The sequence below is a fragment of the Hyla sarda genome, chromosome 4 (assembly GCF_029499605.1).
Source record: "Hyla sarda isolate aHylSar1 chromosome 4, aHylSar1.hap1, whole genome shotgun sequence".
Lineage (NCBI taxonomy): Eukaryota > Metazoa > Chordata > Amphibia > Anura > Hylidae > Hyla > Hyla sarda.
The window spans coordinates 121,744,833-121,762,208 of NC_079192.1; the positions used below are offsets into that span (position 1 = coordinate 121,744,833).

Below are 17,376 nucleotides of genomic sequence, written 5' to 3' on the forward strand. Positions count from 1 at the left end.
AGTGAATCCATTACTCCATCACATACCTGTTTGTACAGGTGGGAGACTGAGGACTGAGTACTCTCTTGTTTTTTATATGAATACAGAATTATTTGAGTAAATTCCTCCATGTGAACATACCCAACGACTCCCCCAAACATCAGTATGTAAATGAACTTTTTACATTGTATTAGCTGTATATGCTGCAGTCTATTTGGCTATATATTAACTGTGTGAGAAGAACTGAGCAACTGATCATGCCTGACAGAAGATGAAAACACACAGGACATATCCCATGGCAACAAGCAAAGAACAAGATCTATATTGGTGGAGCTGCCTTTCCGAAGGATAGGGGATAAGTTATAGATTGCGGGGGGTCCGACCGTGGACGGGGGCCATGGCAGTATGCTGGAAAGGGGTGTTCCGTCCCTGCATGACGCAATGGCCAACACGCCCCCTCCATGTATCCTATACAGGAGATTTGGGGAGGGCAGCGGTCAGACCCCCCTCCCGAGATCTGTAACTTATCCCCTATCCTTCAATACCTATCCATATGTCTACAACAGCATTGAAAGAATTTCCACTTAAAAAACACATTCCTACAACATTTGGGTGGAGTTACCATTTAAGAAAAGAATTGCGCAATAGCTATGTTTAGTCTACTGATAACATACATAAAACCCACTTACACAGTTACCTGTTGACTGGGCATTGACTTACACTGTGTATTGCAAACTAGTCTGCTGGCTGGAGAGCACCTAGTGCCTGGGTATAAAAGCCTAGGTGTTATAGTGAATTTGCACTAGGATGCCAATACACAATTATATAGGCCCTGTATGCTTCAAGAGCTGGGAAGGATCTGGAAATGAACTAAAGCCCAGTAATGAACAGCAGTTATCTGTGAAATGGGCTGCTAATAACTTTCATTCCTGTGAATCTGTGACTTGCAATGTTTGAAATGCAAGCATCTGACTGTGATCTCTTGTAATCTTCTGTTTGATGATCCAACCTCTCTCTAATCTCACTGGACTCCACTCACTTTGACAGACAGAGATAAGTAGTTCCTGTCTGGGAGAAATCCTGTTATAGGGTAGACTGTATGTGTTAACAGATAAACTTTAAAAGGGGTAGTCTGTCCTTATATACCTTCTTAGGACATTCTGAGTTAATAAATGGGGCCCCCTACCTAGTACCCTATATTAAGAAGCCAAAGCAGTCACCCTATTATGGCTTGTAGGACTATTTAACGGGGTTCCCAATTAAGACCCCACTGAACATCATGTATTTTGTGCTTAGGATCTGAGGACCATAGACATTCACTCAAATGTTGTTGAATATTGAAAACAATTGAATTATATAGTGGTCCTAGATAACAGATTACGATTTCTCACTGTTGCTTTTGTTTTAGGACAACTATATTCTAAAAAAGGTCCATAATATCCGGTGCCATTCCAGCGCGAAACAGCACAGTCGCCCAAAGGAAACCCCCCATCCTTACCTCTTCGTCCATTATGTGATCCCAGCACAATTGTTCACAAGATATCTAAGTGATGGTTAATTGTATGAGATGCATATTAATGAACCTATCATCACCAATGGGACTCTTTGCACTACCACATGTACCTTATCAGTGCCGAAGAAATTGGGTTCAGTAGGCTTCAGGTTGTTAGTGTCTTTAGTGGACAAGGTAGGTGGCTGTCACTGAATTATTAGTTTACAGGCACTGGCTGTGTGATTTTTAGCTCCAAGTGTCTGATATTGTAAAAAGTAAAAGTATTATATATACACATATATAACATTATGGAATTGCCCTTTAATGCAATTAAAAGGTTAATGTAGTCCACATGGGAGAAGACTAAAACATCCAAGCAAAATAATGGCTAAAGATGGGTATTAAGATGACTAATAGGCCAATGAAAATTATATTTTCAAGCTTTCACATTTTACCCCTTGTTAAAGAATTTGTCACCAAAGGAGGCAAATTGGCCACCTTTTGGTCTTTTCAGTGTGGGAATGTCCTAGTTCACTGTGAACCTTCATAGAGCAGCTGTAAATGGTAAGAAGACCCTCTGTACACTTTCCCAGGACCCTGTGATGGACACTGGCAGACCCAGTTAGAGTGTGATCATTTCCTTCTTGATGAATTATTATCAGGCTCCATTAATGTACTATCAATGTCAGTGTTAATATTGTCCTGGCATATAACAAAAGGCTGATTTAGTTTTTTGTTACATCCAAATATTGACACACTGTCAAGTTTCCATGTTTAGGTCTATAGCCTTGTTGTTTATATTTGAAATAACTGGACCAGATTAATTGCTATGAAAAAAAAAAAATAATAAATCTTGCACTTTAGCCCCTTAAGGACCAAGGGCATACCTGTACACCCATGGGAATTCCGGTCCCCGACGCTCGCCTGGACCGGCCCAGGATGCCTGCTGAAATCATTCAGCAGGCACCCCGTGCAAACCCCTTAATTCAGATCAGCGATTTGCGGTGATTCCAGGTCATTCAGGTCACCAGTGACCTGGAAAAAAAAAAAAAGTGATTGGTGCAATCCGAGTCGGCACCAATCACCCTTGCCCAACATGAGTGAGGTGGCACCAGTGGTGGCACGGCTGACCAATCACCCATCCTGCTGGGCGGCATCAGCGGGTGATCAGCAGTGGATGGAGGGGGTGATCGGCGGTGGGGGGAGGTTCACCGGGGGTCCGGTGTGCCGGTGGTCCCGAGCAGCGGCAGTGGTCTCCTGAGGCGGCAGTCCCGGCGGTCTGTGGCAGAGGGATCCAACAGAATGAGGTAAGCGCTGTTTACCTCCTGCTGTTTAGCAACAACTTCCAGCATGCACAGCCAAAGGGCATGCTGGAAGTTGTAATTTTGCAATAGCTGGAGGCACAACTTCAACTCCCTGCATGCCCTTTGGCTGTCTGGGCATGCTGGGAGTTGTAGTTATGTAGTTATGAAGTGTGCCTCCAGCTGTTGCATAACTACAACTCCCACCATGCACGGACAGCCAAAGGGCATGCTGGAAGTTGTAGTATGCCTTCAGCTGTTGCACAACTACAAGTCTCAGCATGCCCTTCAGCTGTCACTGTATGCTGAGAGTCGTTTTTGCAACAGCTGAAGGCACACTGCTTGCGAAACAGAGTTTGTACGGAAATACACCATATGTGGACGGAAAATGCTCTGCGAGCGCACAGGAAGGCTCAGGAGTTAGAGCGCACTATGTATTTGAGGTGATTTGCACAGGGGTGGTTGATCGTTACAGCGGTTCTGTCAAACGCCCCCCAAAAAAAAACAAGAAAAAAAAAAAACACCCACATGTCACACCATTTTGGAAACTACACCCCTCACGGAACATAACAAGGGGTATAGTGAGCCTTAACACCCCAGAGGTGTTTGAAGAATTTTCGTTAAAGTTGGACGTGAAAATGAAAAAAAAAAATACAAGGCTCAGAAGAGAAGGAGCGCCATTGGGCCTTTGGAGAGAGAGTGTGCCTGGAATTGAAGGCCATGAATGTTTACAAAGCCCCCATGGTGCCAGAACAGTGGACCCCCCCCCCATATGTGACCCCATTTTAGAAACTGCACCCCTCACAGAATGTAATAAGGGGTGCAGTGAGCATTTACACCCCACAGGTGTCTGACAGTTTTTTTTGAACAGTTAGCCATGAAAATGAAAAATTTAATTTTTCATTTGCACAGCCCACTGTTCCAAAGATCTGTCAAACGCCAGTGGCATGTAAATGCTCACTGCACCCCTTTTTACATTCCGTGAGGGGTACAGTTTCCGAAATAGGGTTACATGAGGGCTTTGTAAACGCACATGGCCCCAGACTCCATTCCAAACAAATTCTCTCTTCAAAAGCCCAATGGCGCTCCTTCTCTTCTGAGCATTGTAGTACGCCCGCAGAGCACTTTACATCCACACATGGGTTATTTCCATACTCCGGAGAAATGGGGTTAAAAATTTTGGGAGGCATTTTCTCCTGAGTATGGAAATAACCCATGTGTGGACGTAAAGTGCTCTGAGTGCACTACAATGCTCAGAAGAGAAGGAGCCACATTTTGCTTTTTAAAAGCAAATTTTGCTGAAGTGGTTTTTGGGGGGCATGTCGCATTTATGAAGCACCTATGGTGCCATAACAGCAAAAAAAAAAGAAAACCCATGGCATACTATTTTGGAAACAACACCCTTCAAGGCACATAACAAGGGGTACAGTGAGCCTTTACACCCCACAGGTGTTTGACAAGTTTCCCCTAAAATTGAACTCTCAAAATTTTTAACCCCATTTCTTCTATTACCCCTTGTGAAAATAAAACATTTGGGGTAACACCAGCATTTTAGTGAAAAAAAAAATTAATTTTTTATTTCACGTCCAACTTTAGCGGAAATTTGTCAAACACCTGTGGGGTGTAAAGGCTCACTGTACCCCTTGGCACACTATACCACACCTCAAGGAACATAACAAGGGGTACAGTGAGCCTTTACACCCCACAGGTGTTTGACAAATTTCCGCTAAAGTTGGACGTGAAAATGAAAAATTTGATTTTTTTTTCACTAAAATGTAGTTTTTTCCCCCCAAATTTACCATTTTTACAAGAGGTAAAAGGATAAAATTTGTAACCCCATTTCTTCTGAGTATGGAAATACCCCATGTGTGGACGTAAAGTGCTCTGCGGGTGCACTACAATGCTCAGAAGAGAAGGAGACACATTTGGCTTTTTGAAAGCAAATTTAGCTGAAATTGTTTTTGCGGGGCATGTCTCTTTTAGAAAGAGCCTATGGTGCCAGAACAGCAAAAAATGCCAGACTATACCACCTTTCATGGAACGTAACATGCTGTTCTGGCACCATAGGGACTTTCTTAAAAAAAGACATGCCCCGCAAAAACAATTTCAGCTAAAATTGCTTTCAAAAAGCCAAATGTGTCTCCTTCTCTTCTGAGCATTCTAGTGCACCCGCAGAGCACTTTACATCCACACATGGGGTATTTCCATACTCAGAAGAAATAGGGTTACAAATGTTATCCTTTTACCTCTTGTAACAATGGTACATTTTTTTGGGAAAAAAAATGTAATTTACACATCCGACTTTAACGAAAAGTCGGCAAACACCTGTGGGGTGCTAAGGCTCACTGTACCCCTTGTAACATGCCTTGAGGGGTTTAGTTTCCAAACTAGCATGCCATGTGGGGTTTTTGCTGTTATGGCACCATAGGGGCTTCCTAAATGTGACATGCCCCCCAAAAACCATTTCAGCTAAATTGGTTTCAAAAAAGCAAAATGTGGCTCCTTCTCTTCTGAGAATTGTAGTGCACTCAGAGCACTTTACGTCCACACATGGGGTATTTCCATACTCAGGAGAAAAAGCCTCCCAAAATTTCTAACCCCATTTCTTCTATTACCTCTGCATTACCTCGGAAAAAAATGCATTTTAGTGAACATTTTTTTCCTCATTTACACAGACTTTACCCAAAAGTCATCAAACACCTGTGGGGTGTTAAGGCTCACTGTACCCTTTGTTACATGCCATGAGGGGTGTAGTTTCCAAATTATTATGCCATGTGTTTTTTTTTTTTGATGCTGTTATGGCACCATAGGGGCTTCCTAAAAAACTATTTCAGCAAAATTCACTCTCCAAATTCCCATTGTTGCTCCTTCACTTCTGAGCCCTCTAGTGCACCTGCAGAGCACTATACATTCACATGTGAGGTATTTCCTTACTCGAGAGAAATTGGGTTACACATTTTGGGGGGCAATTTTAGCCCTTGTAAAAATTCCAAAACTGGGTCTACAAGAACATGTTACTGTAAAAAATTTCGATTTAGAATTTTCTCCTTCATTTGCTGCTATTCCTGTGAAACACCTAAAGGGTTAAACTTTGTGAATGTCATTTTGAATACTTTGAGGGGTGCAGTTTTTATAATGGGGTATTTCTAAAAAGAAGACCCCTTAAATTCACTACAAATCTGAACTGGGCCCTGAAAAATTCAGATTTAGAAAATGTTGTAATTTTGTAAACTTTGAAGCCCTCTGATGTCTTCCAAAAGTAAAAACACGTCAACTTTATGATGCAAACATAAAGCAGACATATTGTATATGTGAATCAATATATCATTTATTTGGTATGTATTTTTTCTTACAAGCACAGAGCTCCAAAGTTAGAAAAATTAAATTTTTCACCAAGAAATGATGCAAGTATCGATGAAAATTTACCACTATGTTAAAGTAAAATATGTCGCGAAAAAAAACTCGTAATCAAATTCATAAGTAAAAGCATCCCAGAGTTATTAATGCTTAAAGTGACAGTGGTCAGATGTGCAAAAAAATGCTCTGGTCCTTAAGGTGAAAATTGGCTTGTCCTTAAGGGGTTAAAGATTGCACAAGTTTGCACTAAGAATAAGCCAATTTAGTAAATTCTCCCAATAATGACTTGGTGATACTATTTAGTTTATTTACTGTATATAAATAGATTGCCTTCATTTTAGGTCGAGATACCCATGATTAGGACTCTGGGTCTTAAAGGGGTACTCTGGTGGAAAAACAATTTTTTTTTTCTTTTTTAAATCAACTGGTGCCAGAAAGTTAAACATATTTGTAAATTAGAAAAATGTGTGCAGCTCACAACCAGGTATTCGAGGTTATTGTGGTTAAAGGATTGATCCCCACCAATCCAAATGGGTAAAAACTAAAACAAAGATTAACCACACCTCAAGAATACTACCCTAGGGTACACAGTGAATAATTGTTTGAGACACAAAGTTTTGAAAAAAAGTGCAGATTTTATTAAAACAATAAAAACCTAAATGGTTAAAAATATCAGAGCAATGTCAATGTTATCTTAAACTGTCATTGGGCCCTAATGACAGATTTAGAAAATATGAATATATGTATAGCAACCACCTAATATAGAATAATCTATAGATGTAAAAAACAAATGCAATTTTTCAACGATATATAATGATCCGGAGTCGACTATTAGTCCGGCACCTATGATGAATAAAAAAGGGCTGATAGTCCGGCACTTGTAATGGAAAAGGCAAAGTCACTTGATGGACTGATGTACAGGTGTATAAAAAGCTGCCCACAGTTGTTAGACAAATGCAAAGTTCAACCTCACCCTGGCTGCTGGTCCCGTACTGCGACGGGCCGATAGTTGAAATTCTTGTGTTGGCTGCAGCAATCCTGGCGTGAGAGCCTGGATGGATATGGGCTCCGGCAGGAGACTCTCTCGGGAACGGTCCGTGGTATCGGCAAATACCTGGATGTGTATCGAACCTTCGCTGGAGAGATCGTGGCTGGGTTCTGGTAGTGCAGGCAGCAGGTTGGTAATGCGCTCAGTAGGAGAGGATGTTTGATGAATGCAGCAAGTGGTGCACAAAGTTCTGGTCCGGCTTCAGTCTAGGTGGTGCGTGCAAATTGTGCTCTGTTCAGATTAAATATCAGCCTAGACGCGTTTCAGGGTGCTAAAAACGACCCCTTCTTCAGTACTGAGGAAGGGGTCGTTTTTAGCACCCTGAAACGCGTCTAGGCTGATATTTAATCTGAACAGAGCACAATTTGCACGCACCACCTAGACTGAAGCCGGACCAGAACTTTGTGCACCACTTGCTGCATTCATCAAACATCCTCTCCTACTGAGCGCATTACCAACCTGCTGCCTGCACTACCAGAACCCAGCCACGATCTCTCCAGCGAAGGTCCGATACACATCCAGGTATTTGCCGATACCACGGACCGTTCCCGAGAGAGTCTCCTGCCGGAGCCCATATCCATCCAGGCTCTCACGCCAGGATTGCTGCAGCCAACACAAGAATTTCAACTATCGGCCCGTCGCAGTACGGGACCAGCAGCCAGGGTGAGGTTGAACTTTGCATTTGTCTAACAACTGTGGGCAGCTTTTTATACACCTGTACATCAGTCCATCAAGTGACTTTGCCTTTTCCATTACAAGTGCCGGACTATCAGCCCTTTTTTATTCATCATAGGTGCCGGACTAATAGTCGACTCCGGATCATTATATATCGTTGAAAAATTGCATTTGTTTTTTACATCTATAGATTATTCTATATTAGGTGGTTGCTATACATATATTCATATTTTCTAAATCTGTCATTAGGGCCCAATGACAGTTTAAGATAACATTGACATTGCTCTGATATTTTTAACCATTTAGGTTTTTATTGTTTTAATAAAATCTGCACTTTTTTCAAAACTTTATGTCTCAAACAATTATTCACTGTGTACCCTAGGGTAGTATTCTTGAGGTGTGGTTAATCTTTGTTTTATATTTGTAAATTACTTCTATTAAAAAATCTTAATCCTTCCAGTACTTATTTGCTGCTGAATGCTACAGAGGAAATTCCTTTCTTTTTGGAACATTGATGACAATACGACCACAGTGCTCTCTGCTGACATCTCTGTCCATTTTAGCAACCGTAACATAGCAGATGTATGCTAAGGGCAGCATGGTGGCTTAGTGGTCAGCACTGCTGCCTTGCAGTGCTGGGGCCTTGGGTTCAAATCCCACTAAGGACAACAAATAAATAAAGACTTATTATTATACTAACGTCAGCAGAGAGCAGTGTGTTTGTGATGTCATCAGAGAGCATTCCAAAAAGAAAATAATTTCCTCTGTAGTATTCAGCAGCTAATAAATACAGGAAGGATTAAGATTTTTTAATAGAAGTAGTTTACAAATATGTTTAACTTTCTGGCACCAGTTGATTTAAAAAGGAAAAAAAAAATTGTTTTTCCATCGGAGTGCTGGCTATTCAGCCAACACCCATTTATCCAAAGCCCCAATACACATGTATTCTTGGCTTGGTCGAGCATTCATGTGCCCTGAATGGAAATCCCCCTATCTCATCCATCTATCTTGGAGGCCTCTCTACACTTTAGATGGTTGTTTGATATTAGCTGACATTAAATGGACACTCATTTTGAGCTAGAAGAATACCAATAGCAGGCTACAGCCCATTTTATATTCAGGTTGTATTCCTAGACAGTGATGGGTGTCAAATACTAAGAGGTCCCATTACCACTGTCAACATGGGACCTACTGATAAATATCAAGGAAAGACTAGCAAGTGAACAATATGAACTACTATACTTGGGTGTAATAGTATGGACACAACATAATGATCCTATAATGCCTACATTAAAAAAATATTTTAACTATTCTGAACATAACACTTATACAAATGGAAGAGGTCTTTAGATACAGTCTGACCTTCAACATTTCTCCTTTTGAGTAACACAGGATAGATTTTGAATAGCCTAATCCTGTTATTTTTCCTGAGATTAGTGGTACCCTATATATATCTATCTATCTGTCTGTTGCTTATCTCTTTTAACCTTATGTGATGTAGCATGCCTGTCAAGATACCAGTTATCTGAACAATTGTTTAGCCAACAAGTACGGTTTCCAAAGTATAGTCAGCTTTCAAGGTGCATTCCCATATTGACAGTTATGGCATATCCACAGGATATCTGTCACATTACGACCAATTATAGTGTCAGAACCTGAGATCATCTGAGTTAACCAGAAAGCCATAATTAGGGTCTTAAAAGTAAGAATACCCTATTATTATGCCCACCTTCACTAATTTCCCATTGTGCACACCTCCCAAATTTGCCCTTGAGCTCTCATCCTTGTGTCCCCCACACAATAATAGTACCAAGCGCCTGGCTTGTTAATCATCCTGCTGTGTGCGCCAGAAGCCTGTCATAGAGCCTCGGTGCACAGAGCCCCGCTTGTCCCCAGTGCACAGAGCCCCGCTTGTCCCCAGTGCACAGAGCCCCGCTTGTCCCCAGTGCACAGAGCCCCGCTTGTCCCCAGTGCACAGAGCCCCGCTTGTCCCCAGTGCACAGAGCCCCGCTTGTCCCCAGTGCACAGAGCCCCGCTTGTCCCCAGTGCACAGAGCCCCGCTTGTCCCGCTGCAGGGCAAACATTTACAAATTTTTAACCAATGTATATTACAAATATACATATGTTATTATCTACTTTATACATACATAAAATGTTATTATCTACATTATATAAAACATATTTACTAATCATAGGTACACTTTAATTTTATTTCCAAGTCAAGTTCAGCTGCCAAGCAGTGCAGTGATGTCACTGCATTGTGCCAACAGCCTTTATGCAGTCTTCGCATTTTTTTAGGCCACAAGCCTTAGATATCTTCTTTTCTATTAGAGTGAATTGTGAGATATGGAGCCAATGGTATCCTGTGGACGCACATATAGTACAATGTGACTGATGCTCAGGAATCCAGGGAAAAATGCAAAAAAATAAAATAAAGAACAAGGCTTGGACTCTGTACACCCAATGCTACAAATGCCCCTGGATCGCGACTGATATTAAGAGGTGGAATATCAGCAAACTCAATATAATGGATGATTTTAAAGGTTAACAAAGTTGCTGGGGCAGCAGGATACATGTTTAAACCGCCAGCAACTCCAACTCCATAGACATTTGCATCAGACTTTGGGCAATTCTCTACTCTGCTCATTTAAGCAGTGGGCTAGGAAGGTGTTGGGGTTCTGAATATGTATCCTGCTTCCAAGACAACTTTTAGTTACTCTTTAATAGCTCATTCCCTTCAGTGTACAAAGCATCTGCCAAATTATGTAACAATCTGATTGTAAAACTAAAGATCTGTCAACCATTAAACATTTATGTTTTATTGTATAGAGTTTACATTCACCTGACCTGTAGTCTGCTGCTTAACACATTTTACTATACAAAAAAGTTAATTTATATTAGAGTGTAATGATAATAAATATGCATCAAGAAAATACAAAACTCGTCATGATAGATTGCTTGTGTCATATGTATTGCAGTAAATTCAGTATAACCGGCAGATAGTAATATAAACTTAACTGTATTTCTACTTGTCAAATACAGTGTATTCTTCAACAAAAACTACACTACAGGGGCTACTTCTAGCAGCTGCATAATGAGGATAGCTACATCCAAAAACAAAAGTGCGCTTCTCACCACGTTGTGGGATAACTCATGGGAGGGACTTTTCTAACCTTTCTCAGAGAAATTCTTCAAGCTATATAGACATATTTCAAAATATTCAGACAGGTTGAAATACATTTCATTTCTGTAGGGGTGAAATCGCTCACTTTGGTCCTCCACTGAGTCTTCTTCCCAGGGACCCCCTGCCAAGTCCGGCTTGGCCCCATGGGCTTTGATGTGTTGATTATTGTGGTGAAGGTGACAATTCACACCTCTGCAGGCTGGATAAAGACAGGACAGCTCACTTCTGCTCACAATTCCACAAGCACTCTAAGAAGAAAGGGAGACATGGAAAGTTCTTCTGTGCCTCTCTACCAACAGGACAACATGTACCAGATCTGTGCCACTTCATGCCAATACAATTACCCCAGCTCCGAGGGATACAGCAGTCTTTCTCCTGCATCTTCCATAGACTCCATCGGCCTATCTCCTCCATATATTGGTTATGCAACCTCACATGAAGCATATGGTAACACTCTTATGCCTTGTTCTCAGCCAACGGACTTGAAAATGCAACCTAAAATGCCTTCAGAAAAGAAAACCAAGAAGACAAAAGGAACACTACCATACAGTCAACGACACAGTGCAAGCGAAAGAGAGAAGATGAGGATGAGGAACCTCGCCAAAGCTCTACAGAACCTCCGAAGATATCTCCCTCCTTCAGTAGCTCCAATAGACAAAACCCTAACTAAGATTGAAACACTTCAGATGACCATATGCTATATCTCACAACTTTCTGAACAGCTGGGTCTCAGTGAAGAAGTCCTGGAGCAAAGAAGACAAGATTCCATGCAAAGGACAAGATGTGCCCAAAGTGCTAGTTGCTTTATGGATAGGAGTCATTTACTTTGCTCGGAGCCAGAAAAAGAAAGTATGTCTACTACAGCATCAAAAGAGCATATACATCAAGCAAGAATGCTACATAATGATTCTAGGTGGAAGGATATGCAAGCAAGTTGCCTAATACCATATGAAATGCCTCAGTCCTACACAAGTCCAGTCAGCCCAGCACAGACCCATTATTCAGCAACCAGTACACCATTGCCTCAGCCAACCAATGACTACTATCTCACAAGCCAACAAATGGTAAGCATTCTCTTTCCCAATGATATTATCCTTAATATTTGTGCATAAGCATGCTAAACCTTTGATAACATTCTACGAGTATATACCCTAAGACTACCTTTCCCAAACCTGTGACTAACTGTTGCAAAACTACAACTCCCATCATGCCCTGACAGCTAAAGCCATTATGGAGGCTGTAGTTTTGCAACAGTTTAAAGTCACAGGTTGAGGAGTACTACATTTAAGTGCTTCAATAACATGTTTGGAGCTGTAGTCTACATGTATCGATGGATGTATAGGGATGCAACATCTACAGACATTTAGGGATGTATAGTACCATACCATTAAACATAAATTCAGCTGGTAAGATTAAATGTACGCCCCACTGTTCCTGTGCATTAATCTGAATGTTTTCCTGTTATTATTAGGTTGCCTGTGGAGAATACTCACACTTGGTGGACATGTGGAGGACAGAATCATCTCACATCTAAACATGCAGACAAGACTCAACTGCTTATCAAAGACAATGCAACTAAATTATTGGGTTTACATTATGTATATACATATAGTCTTCATTCATCATATGGAATCCTATCCAGTTTGAATTGAATTTAATATTTATATCAAACCTATTTATTAAATATCTGTTTTTTCTAAATCGCAGTTGTGTTTTATTAGATTTAAATTTAAAGAGGTTGTCCGACCATTAACTTGTAACCCCTATCCATGCATGCTCATCACTCTATTCCCATGCAAGACTTCAAACCCACAATCTTTAGACTGGAGGTCACAAGTATTCAGCTGAAATACAGCTACCAACACGTGTGCACACTGACTGTCCATACATTGGGGAAGATTTATCAAAACATGTGCAGAGTAAAAGTTGACCAGTTGCTCACAGCAACCAATCAGATCGCTTCTTTCATTTTTTAGAGGCCTTTTCAAAAATAAAAGCAGCAAGCTGATTGGTTGCTATGGGCAGCTTTTTCTCTGCACAGGTTTTGATTAATCTCCCCCATTGTGTATGGGAGCTACCAGAGATAACCAAGTTCAGCCCTTGGCTATCTTCAGCAGCTTCCATAGATAATGAATGGAGAAGTAGTGTGCACCCATGTCCACAGCTCCATTCTGACATTAGTCTTGTGACCCCATTCTAGATATCACGTGGGGTCTGATTGTTACCATAGGGGATATGTGTTAAAGGTGTTGTCCAGAGAAAATTATCCTATATCCTAACCACGGGATAGAGGACAAGTATCTGATCAAGGGAAGGGTCCCAGTGGCCGAACCACTCATGCTCAGATATTTATCCTGTATCCTGTAAATTGGGAGTAAGATAATTTTCGCTGACCAACCCCTTTTACACTCATTCCCTATGCTAACAATGAGACCCCGTGTGATCTCTAGAATAGGGTCACAAGTCTCGTGTAGGAATGAAGCCGTGGACACAGGTGCACACTGTTGCTCCATTAATCTCTAGAACGGGGCCCCGGCTCTCAAAAGAGCGCGTGCTGTAGACGTCACACATTTCATTCATTTGTATGGGAGTGCCAAAGATAACCAAGTACAGCACTTGTATGCCCCCTTTCTAGAGATCATGGGGGTCCCAATGGTCAGATCCCACCCCTAAAATCAGATAGTCATTCCCTATCCTGTAGATAGGAGATAAGACAATTTTCGCTGGACATAATCTTTAAAGGGGTTGTCAGGGCAAAATCTGTTGATGATCTATCCACGGGACACTCGCCAATCAGCTGTTCGACAGTGCCACTGTGCCGTGATACACAGCGCAACATAGCAGAAAGCTCCATACATTACATAGGTCTTTTTTGCTTGGCCACTACACAATGTATGGAGCTGTCTGCTTCCTACTCTCTGCTGTGTATGGTGGCATTGTGACTCTAGCAACAGATCAGAGGAGGTACTGTGTATCGGCATCCCACCAATAGGATACAGATGACCCATCCTGATGATGGTTATTAATACATTTTGCCAGGAAAAGCCCTTTAATAGTGGGACTGGTATAGAAGATGAAAGGGACCTGCCTGTAAGGGAAAGAGCAAAGAGACAGGAGCAAGGGAGGAAAAGAACAGAATTGTGCAGCATTTCGGTGTAGGTTTATAGTTTTGTGATGTGATCCCAGTACGGGATATAGTCTGTACAGTACTTAGGCCCTGTCAGGTTGAGACCATCTGTGTCCTAGGGGCCCTCCTGCAGTGTCATAGTAATATATATTATGTATAGTGTTATGTATAAAGGACCTTTAAGTTAGTCACATGATAATGTGTTCACATGATGTGTTTGTTACCCAGAGAGCACCAGCTAACCAGTTGACCTGCATCTTGACATGGCTCAGCCCCCCTTTATAAGAGGGGGAGCCATTTCAATCTCTCTCTTCTACCACACTTCCTACTGAGGCACAGTAAAGACCAGTCGTCTCAGAGCTAGTGTCCAGCACATCTGGAGGCCTCAAGCCTAACCTACAGCCACATGCCAGCAAGTCAAGTCGTCTATGTCTCCTGTCACTACCTACAGTCAAGTCAAGTCTATTATAGTCAGCATGGCTGTCCTAAAGTCTGTCAAAGTCACTACAAGTCCCAGCAAGCTGCGAGGTCCTTCTGTGTTACTGGCCACCTCTCTGGGAACCTGGCCTTGCTGTAAAGACTATTTCCATCTGTCTAACTTAGTAAAGCTACCGTTAACCCTAACCTGGTCTTGGACTATTATTACCCTGCCTAAACTAGGGATAGCAGTGCTACCGTTTGGGTGGTTACCGGGAAAACCATGCCCTGGCATCACAAACATTTAGGTGTTAATAACACCTGCCCCTGGGCTACAACATCTGCCCCATACATCTCACCCCGTTGCTCCCCACAGTCTCATATATTTAGAGATAGGATTTCCTCTTATAGGAGGGTGCTTATATTATTATTTATCTTTTAAAACTCCCAGTCAGTAGGGAAAATATAATCGCAACAAGATTGATACAAATTTCAAGTAAATTAATAGGATTCACTGCTTAGTTCCTTTATTTGTTTTCATATAATACATAATAATTGTGAATTCACCTTACAGTGAATCCTCCCCAAAAGAACACTTCTTTAAGAAGACCACCCCCTATCAAGACCAAATTTCTATGCATAACAAGCTACCCCCCCCCCCCCCCCCCAATAGAAGACTACTTTTGAATGCAATTTTGGGTGGTAATTTCGAAGAGGTTTTATTGTATGTGTGTGATATAAGTCAAACTTATCTATGGGGCCCTTACATGTCAAAGGAGTGTAACTATGTATAATTTTAATAATAAATTATAATTTTAATAATAGGAATCAATGGGCAACATATTCCACAGGATACCAATACAGTGGCAATGTCGGAAGATTCTGTCAGAGGTACATATCAGGAGCATAACTCCCACCTAATCCGCAAACACAGTGTGAACACAGCCTGATATAACACCAGCGTAGATAACTTGTAGATGCCCACAACCACAAGAAGGATTTAGAGATATAAGAGGTCATTTGTAAGCATTTACTTACAATACCAACATATATCTTTACTTAATTGTACAAAAACAAATATAAAGGGGATTTATCATAACACACTGGAGTAAGATGTCCCAATTGTATTAAGAGGCAAGTGCAAAAACATGGGAACAGCGACTGATATGACTGATGACAATCTCTGTACAGAGCTGCAGCTTATGTAGACACTATATAAATAAAGGAATTATTATTGAGATATGTCAGTGGGGCAGACCCCTGTAACTTTAGATGCCCTAAAAATAATGAAGCAAGTAGACAATCTTGCAACCAATGAATCATGCTCCCATTTAATGAACCTGTACAAATTTCACTTACTAGGGTAGTTGAACATCCAGTTAAGTAAGATTTTGTGGATGCAGCCATGTGCTAAAGTAGCATAGAGGGATTTATAGTTAGGGGGTGTGAGACAGTGACAGGTATGGTCATATGTAGCTAACAGGTTACAGGAAGTGCATATCTCATCCAGGGAAAGCTGGGTAAGATATGGGAAATCAAGGAATAGCTTTGAAACCCCTAGCAGACCATAGATGTTAAAGGGACATTGGTAAAATCCAGGACCTGGATTTTTATGGGATGACAGGCAGGTTGGTATTAGGGCCTCTCAGCCCCTTTTCGTGTCAGTCCTGGTGTCCAGTTGGGTCCAGGTGATGGACGCAGCCAATAAGTGGGCTTAGAAAAATTGTAAATAATATATGGCACTCTCTTATGATTATGGTGCTCAAGTAGGATCCCACTAATTAAAGGGGTACTCCAGCGCTAAGACCTCTTATCCCCTATCCAAAGGATAGGGGATAAGATGCCTGATCGCGGGGGTCCCGCCGCTGGGGACCCATGTGATCTTCCACGTCGTACCCGGAGCGTGCTTGCTCCGAGTCTGATTACTGGCGATCACGGGGACGGAGCATAGTGACGTCACGCTCCGCCCCCTCAATGCAAGCCTATGGGAGGGGGTTGATTCTAACCGGGTGCGGCATGGAAGATCACGGGGGTCCCCAGCGGCGGGACCCCCGTGATCAGGCATCTTATCCCCTATCCTTTGGATAGGGGATAAAATGTCTTAGCGCCGGAGTACCCCTTTAATTAACAGTAGAAAGAGACTCGGCACTTATATGCAATCAAGTATGTGTGGGTTTATTCCACATATTCAGCAATCCAACAGATTATAATATGACATTTCGATCCATAAAAGGATCTTCAGATATCTGTAAATCAGTCAATATACAAATAGTGAAAACATGACCATAAATCAAAACAAGGAGTATTGTAGTTAGTAGCAAAATAGTAATATTCAATCCTGTCTCCAAAAACCCCTATAGGCAGCATAGTACAGAGTGAGTTCAAATGTGCAGTACATTATATACAGTTATGCTCTACATACTATATTTACATATATACACTGCAGTATATATAACAGAAAAAAAATTAAGTGTCCACTGTCGGGTAACCTAGGAAGGTAAATGTGAGTGTAATCGCTCATAGTAGAGAGAGAGGAAAAAAGCATGAGAGGTGGCTTAAACCTCAGACAGAAATCGTACAAGTGTATTACATTACAAAATTGCAATAAACTACAGTGGACACACATTTAGAAGTACAAACAAATAAATATATAATGCAGGATGAAATCAGGTCACGTGATCTCACAGGGTAAACCAGCCACAGAAGGTTGCAGTATATTGGTGAAGCAAGTTATTTATGGTGATGCAGGGGTTAAGGAGAGTTGTATGAGACCGTCAATTAGGAGTGTCCTGGCGG

General features: G+C 41.5%; 2 protein-coding genes across 17 annotated transcripts in view; one reads left to right on the forward strand and one right to left on the reverse strand.

Annotated features, from left to right (window-relative positions):
• The window catches only part of LOC130368383 (mesoderm posterior protein 2-like), a 134,304-nt gene that overhangs the window by 61,260 nt on the left and 55,668 nt on the right, over positions 1-17,376 (reverse strand). The window lies entirely within an intron of this gene.
• LOC130368382 (mesogenin-1-like) lies at positions 11,303-12,684 on the forward strand. The gene is made up of 2 exons (XM_056571948.1): positions 11,303-12,100; positions 12,508-12,684. The coding sequence occupies exons 1-2, from the start codon at positions 11,303-11,305 to the stop codon at positions 12,568-12,570; spliced, it is 861 nt and encodes a 286-aa protein (XP_056427923.1). The 3' UTR covers positions 12,571-12,684.

Excerpts from the sequence above, each read along its gene's own strand:
- LOC130368382 (XM_056571948.1), top strand. The coding sequence starts at position 11,303 with ATGGAAAGTTCTTCTGTGCCTCTCTACCAACAGGACAACATGTACCAG. Across the intron at positions 12,101-12,507 it reads ATCTCACAAGCCAACAAATG|GTTGCCTGTGGAGAATACTC; the intron begins GTAAGCATTCTC and ends TGTTATTATTAG.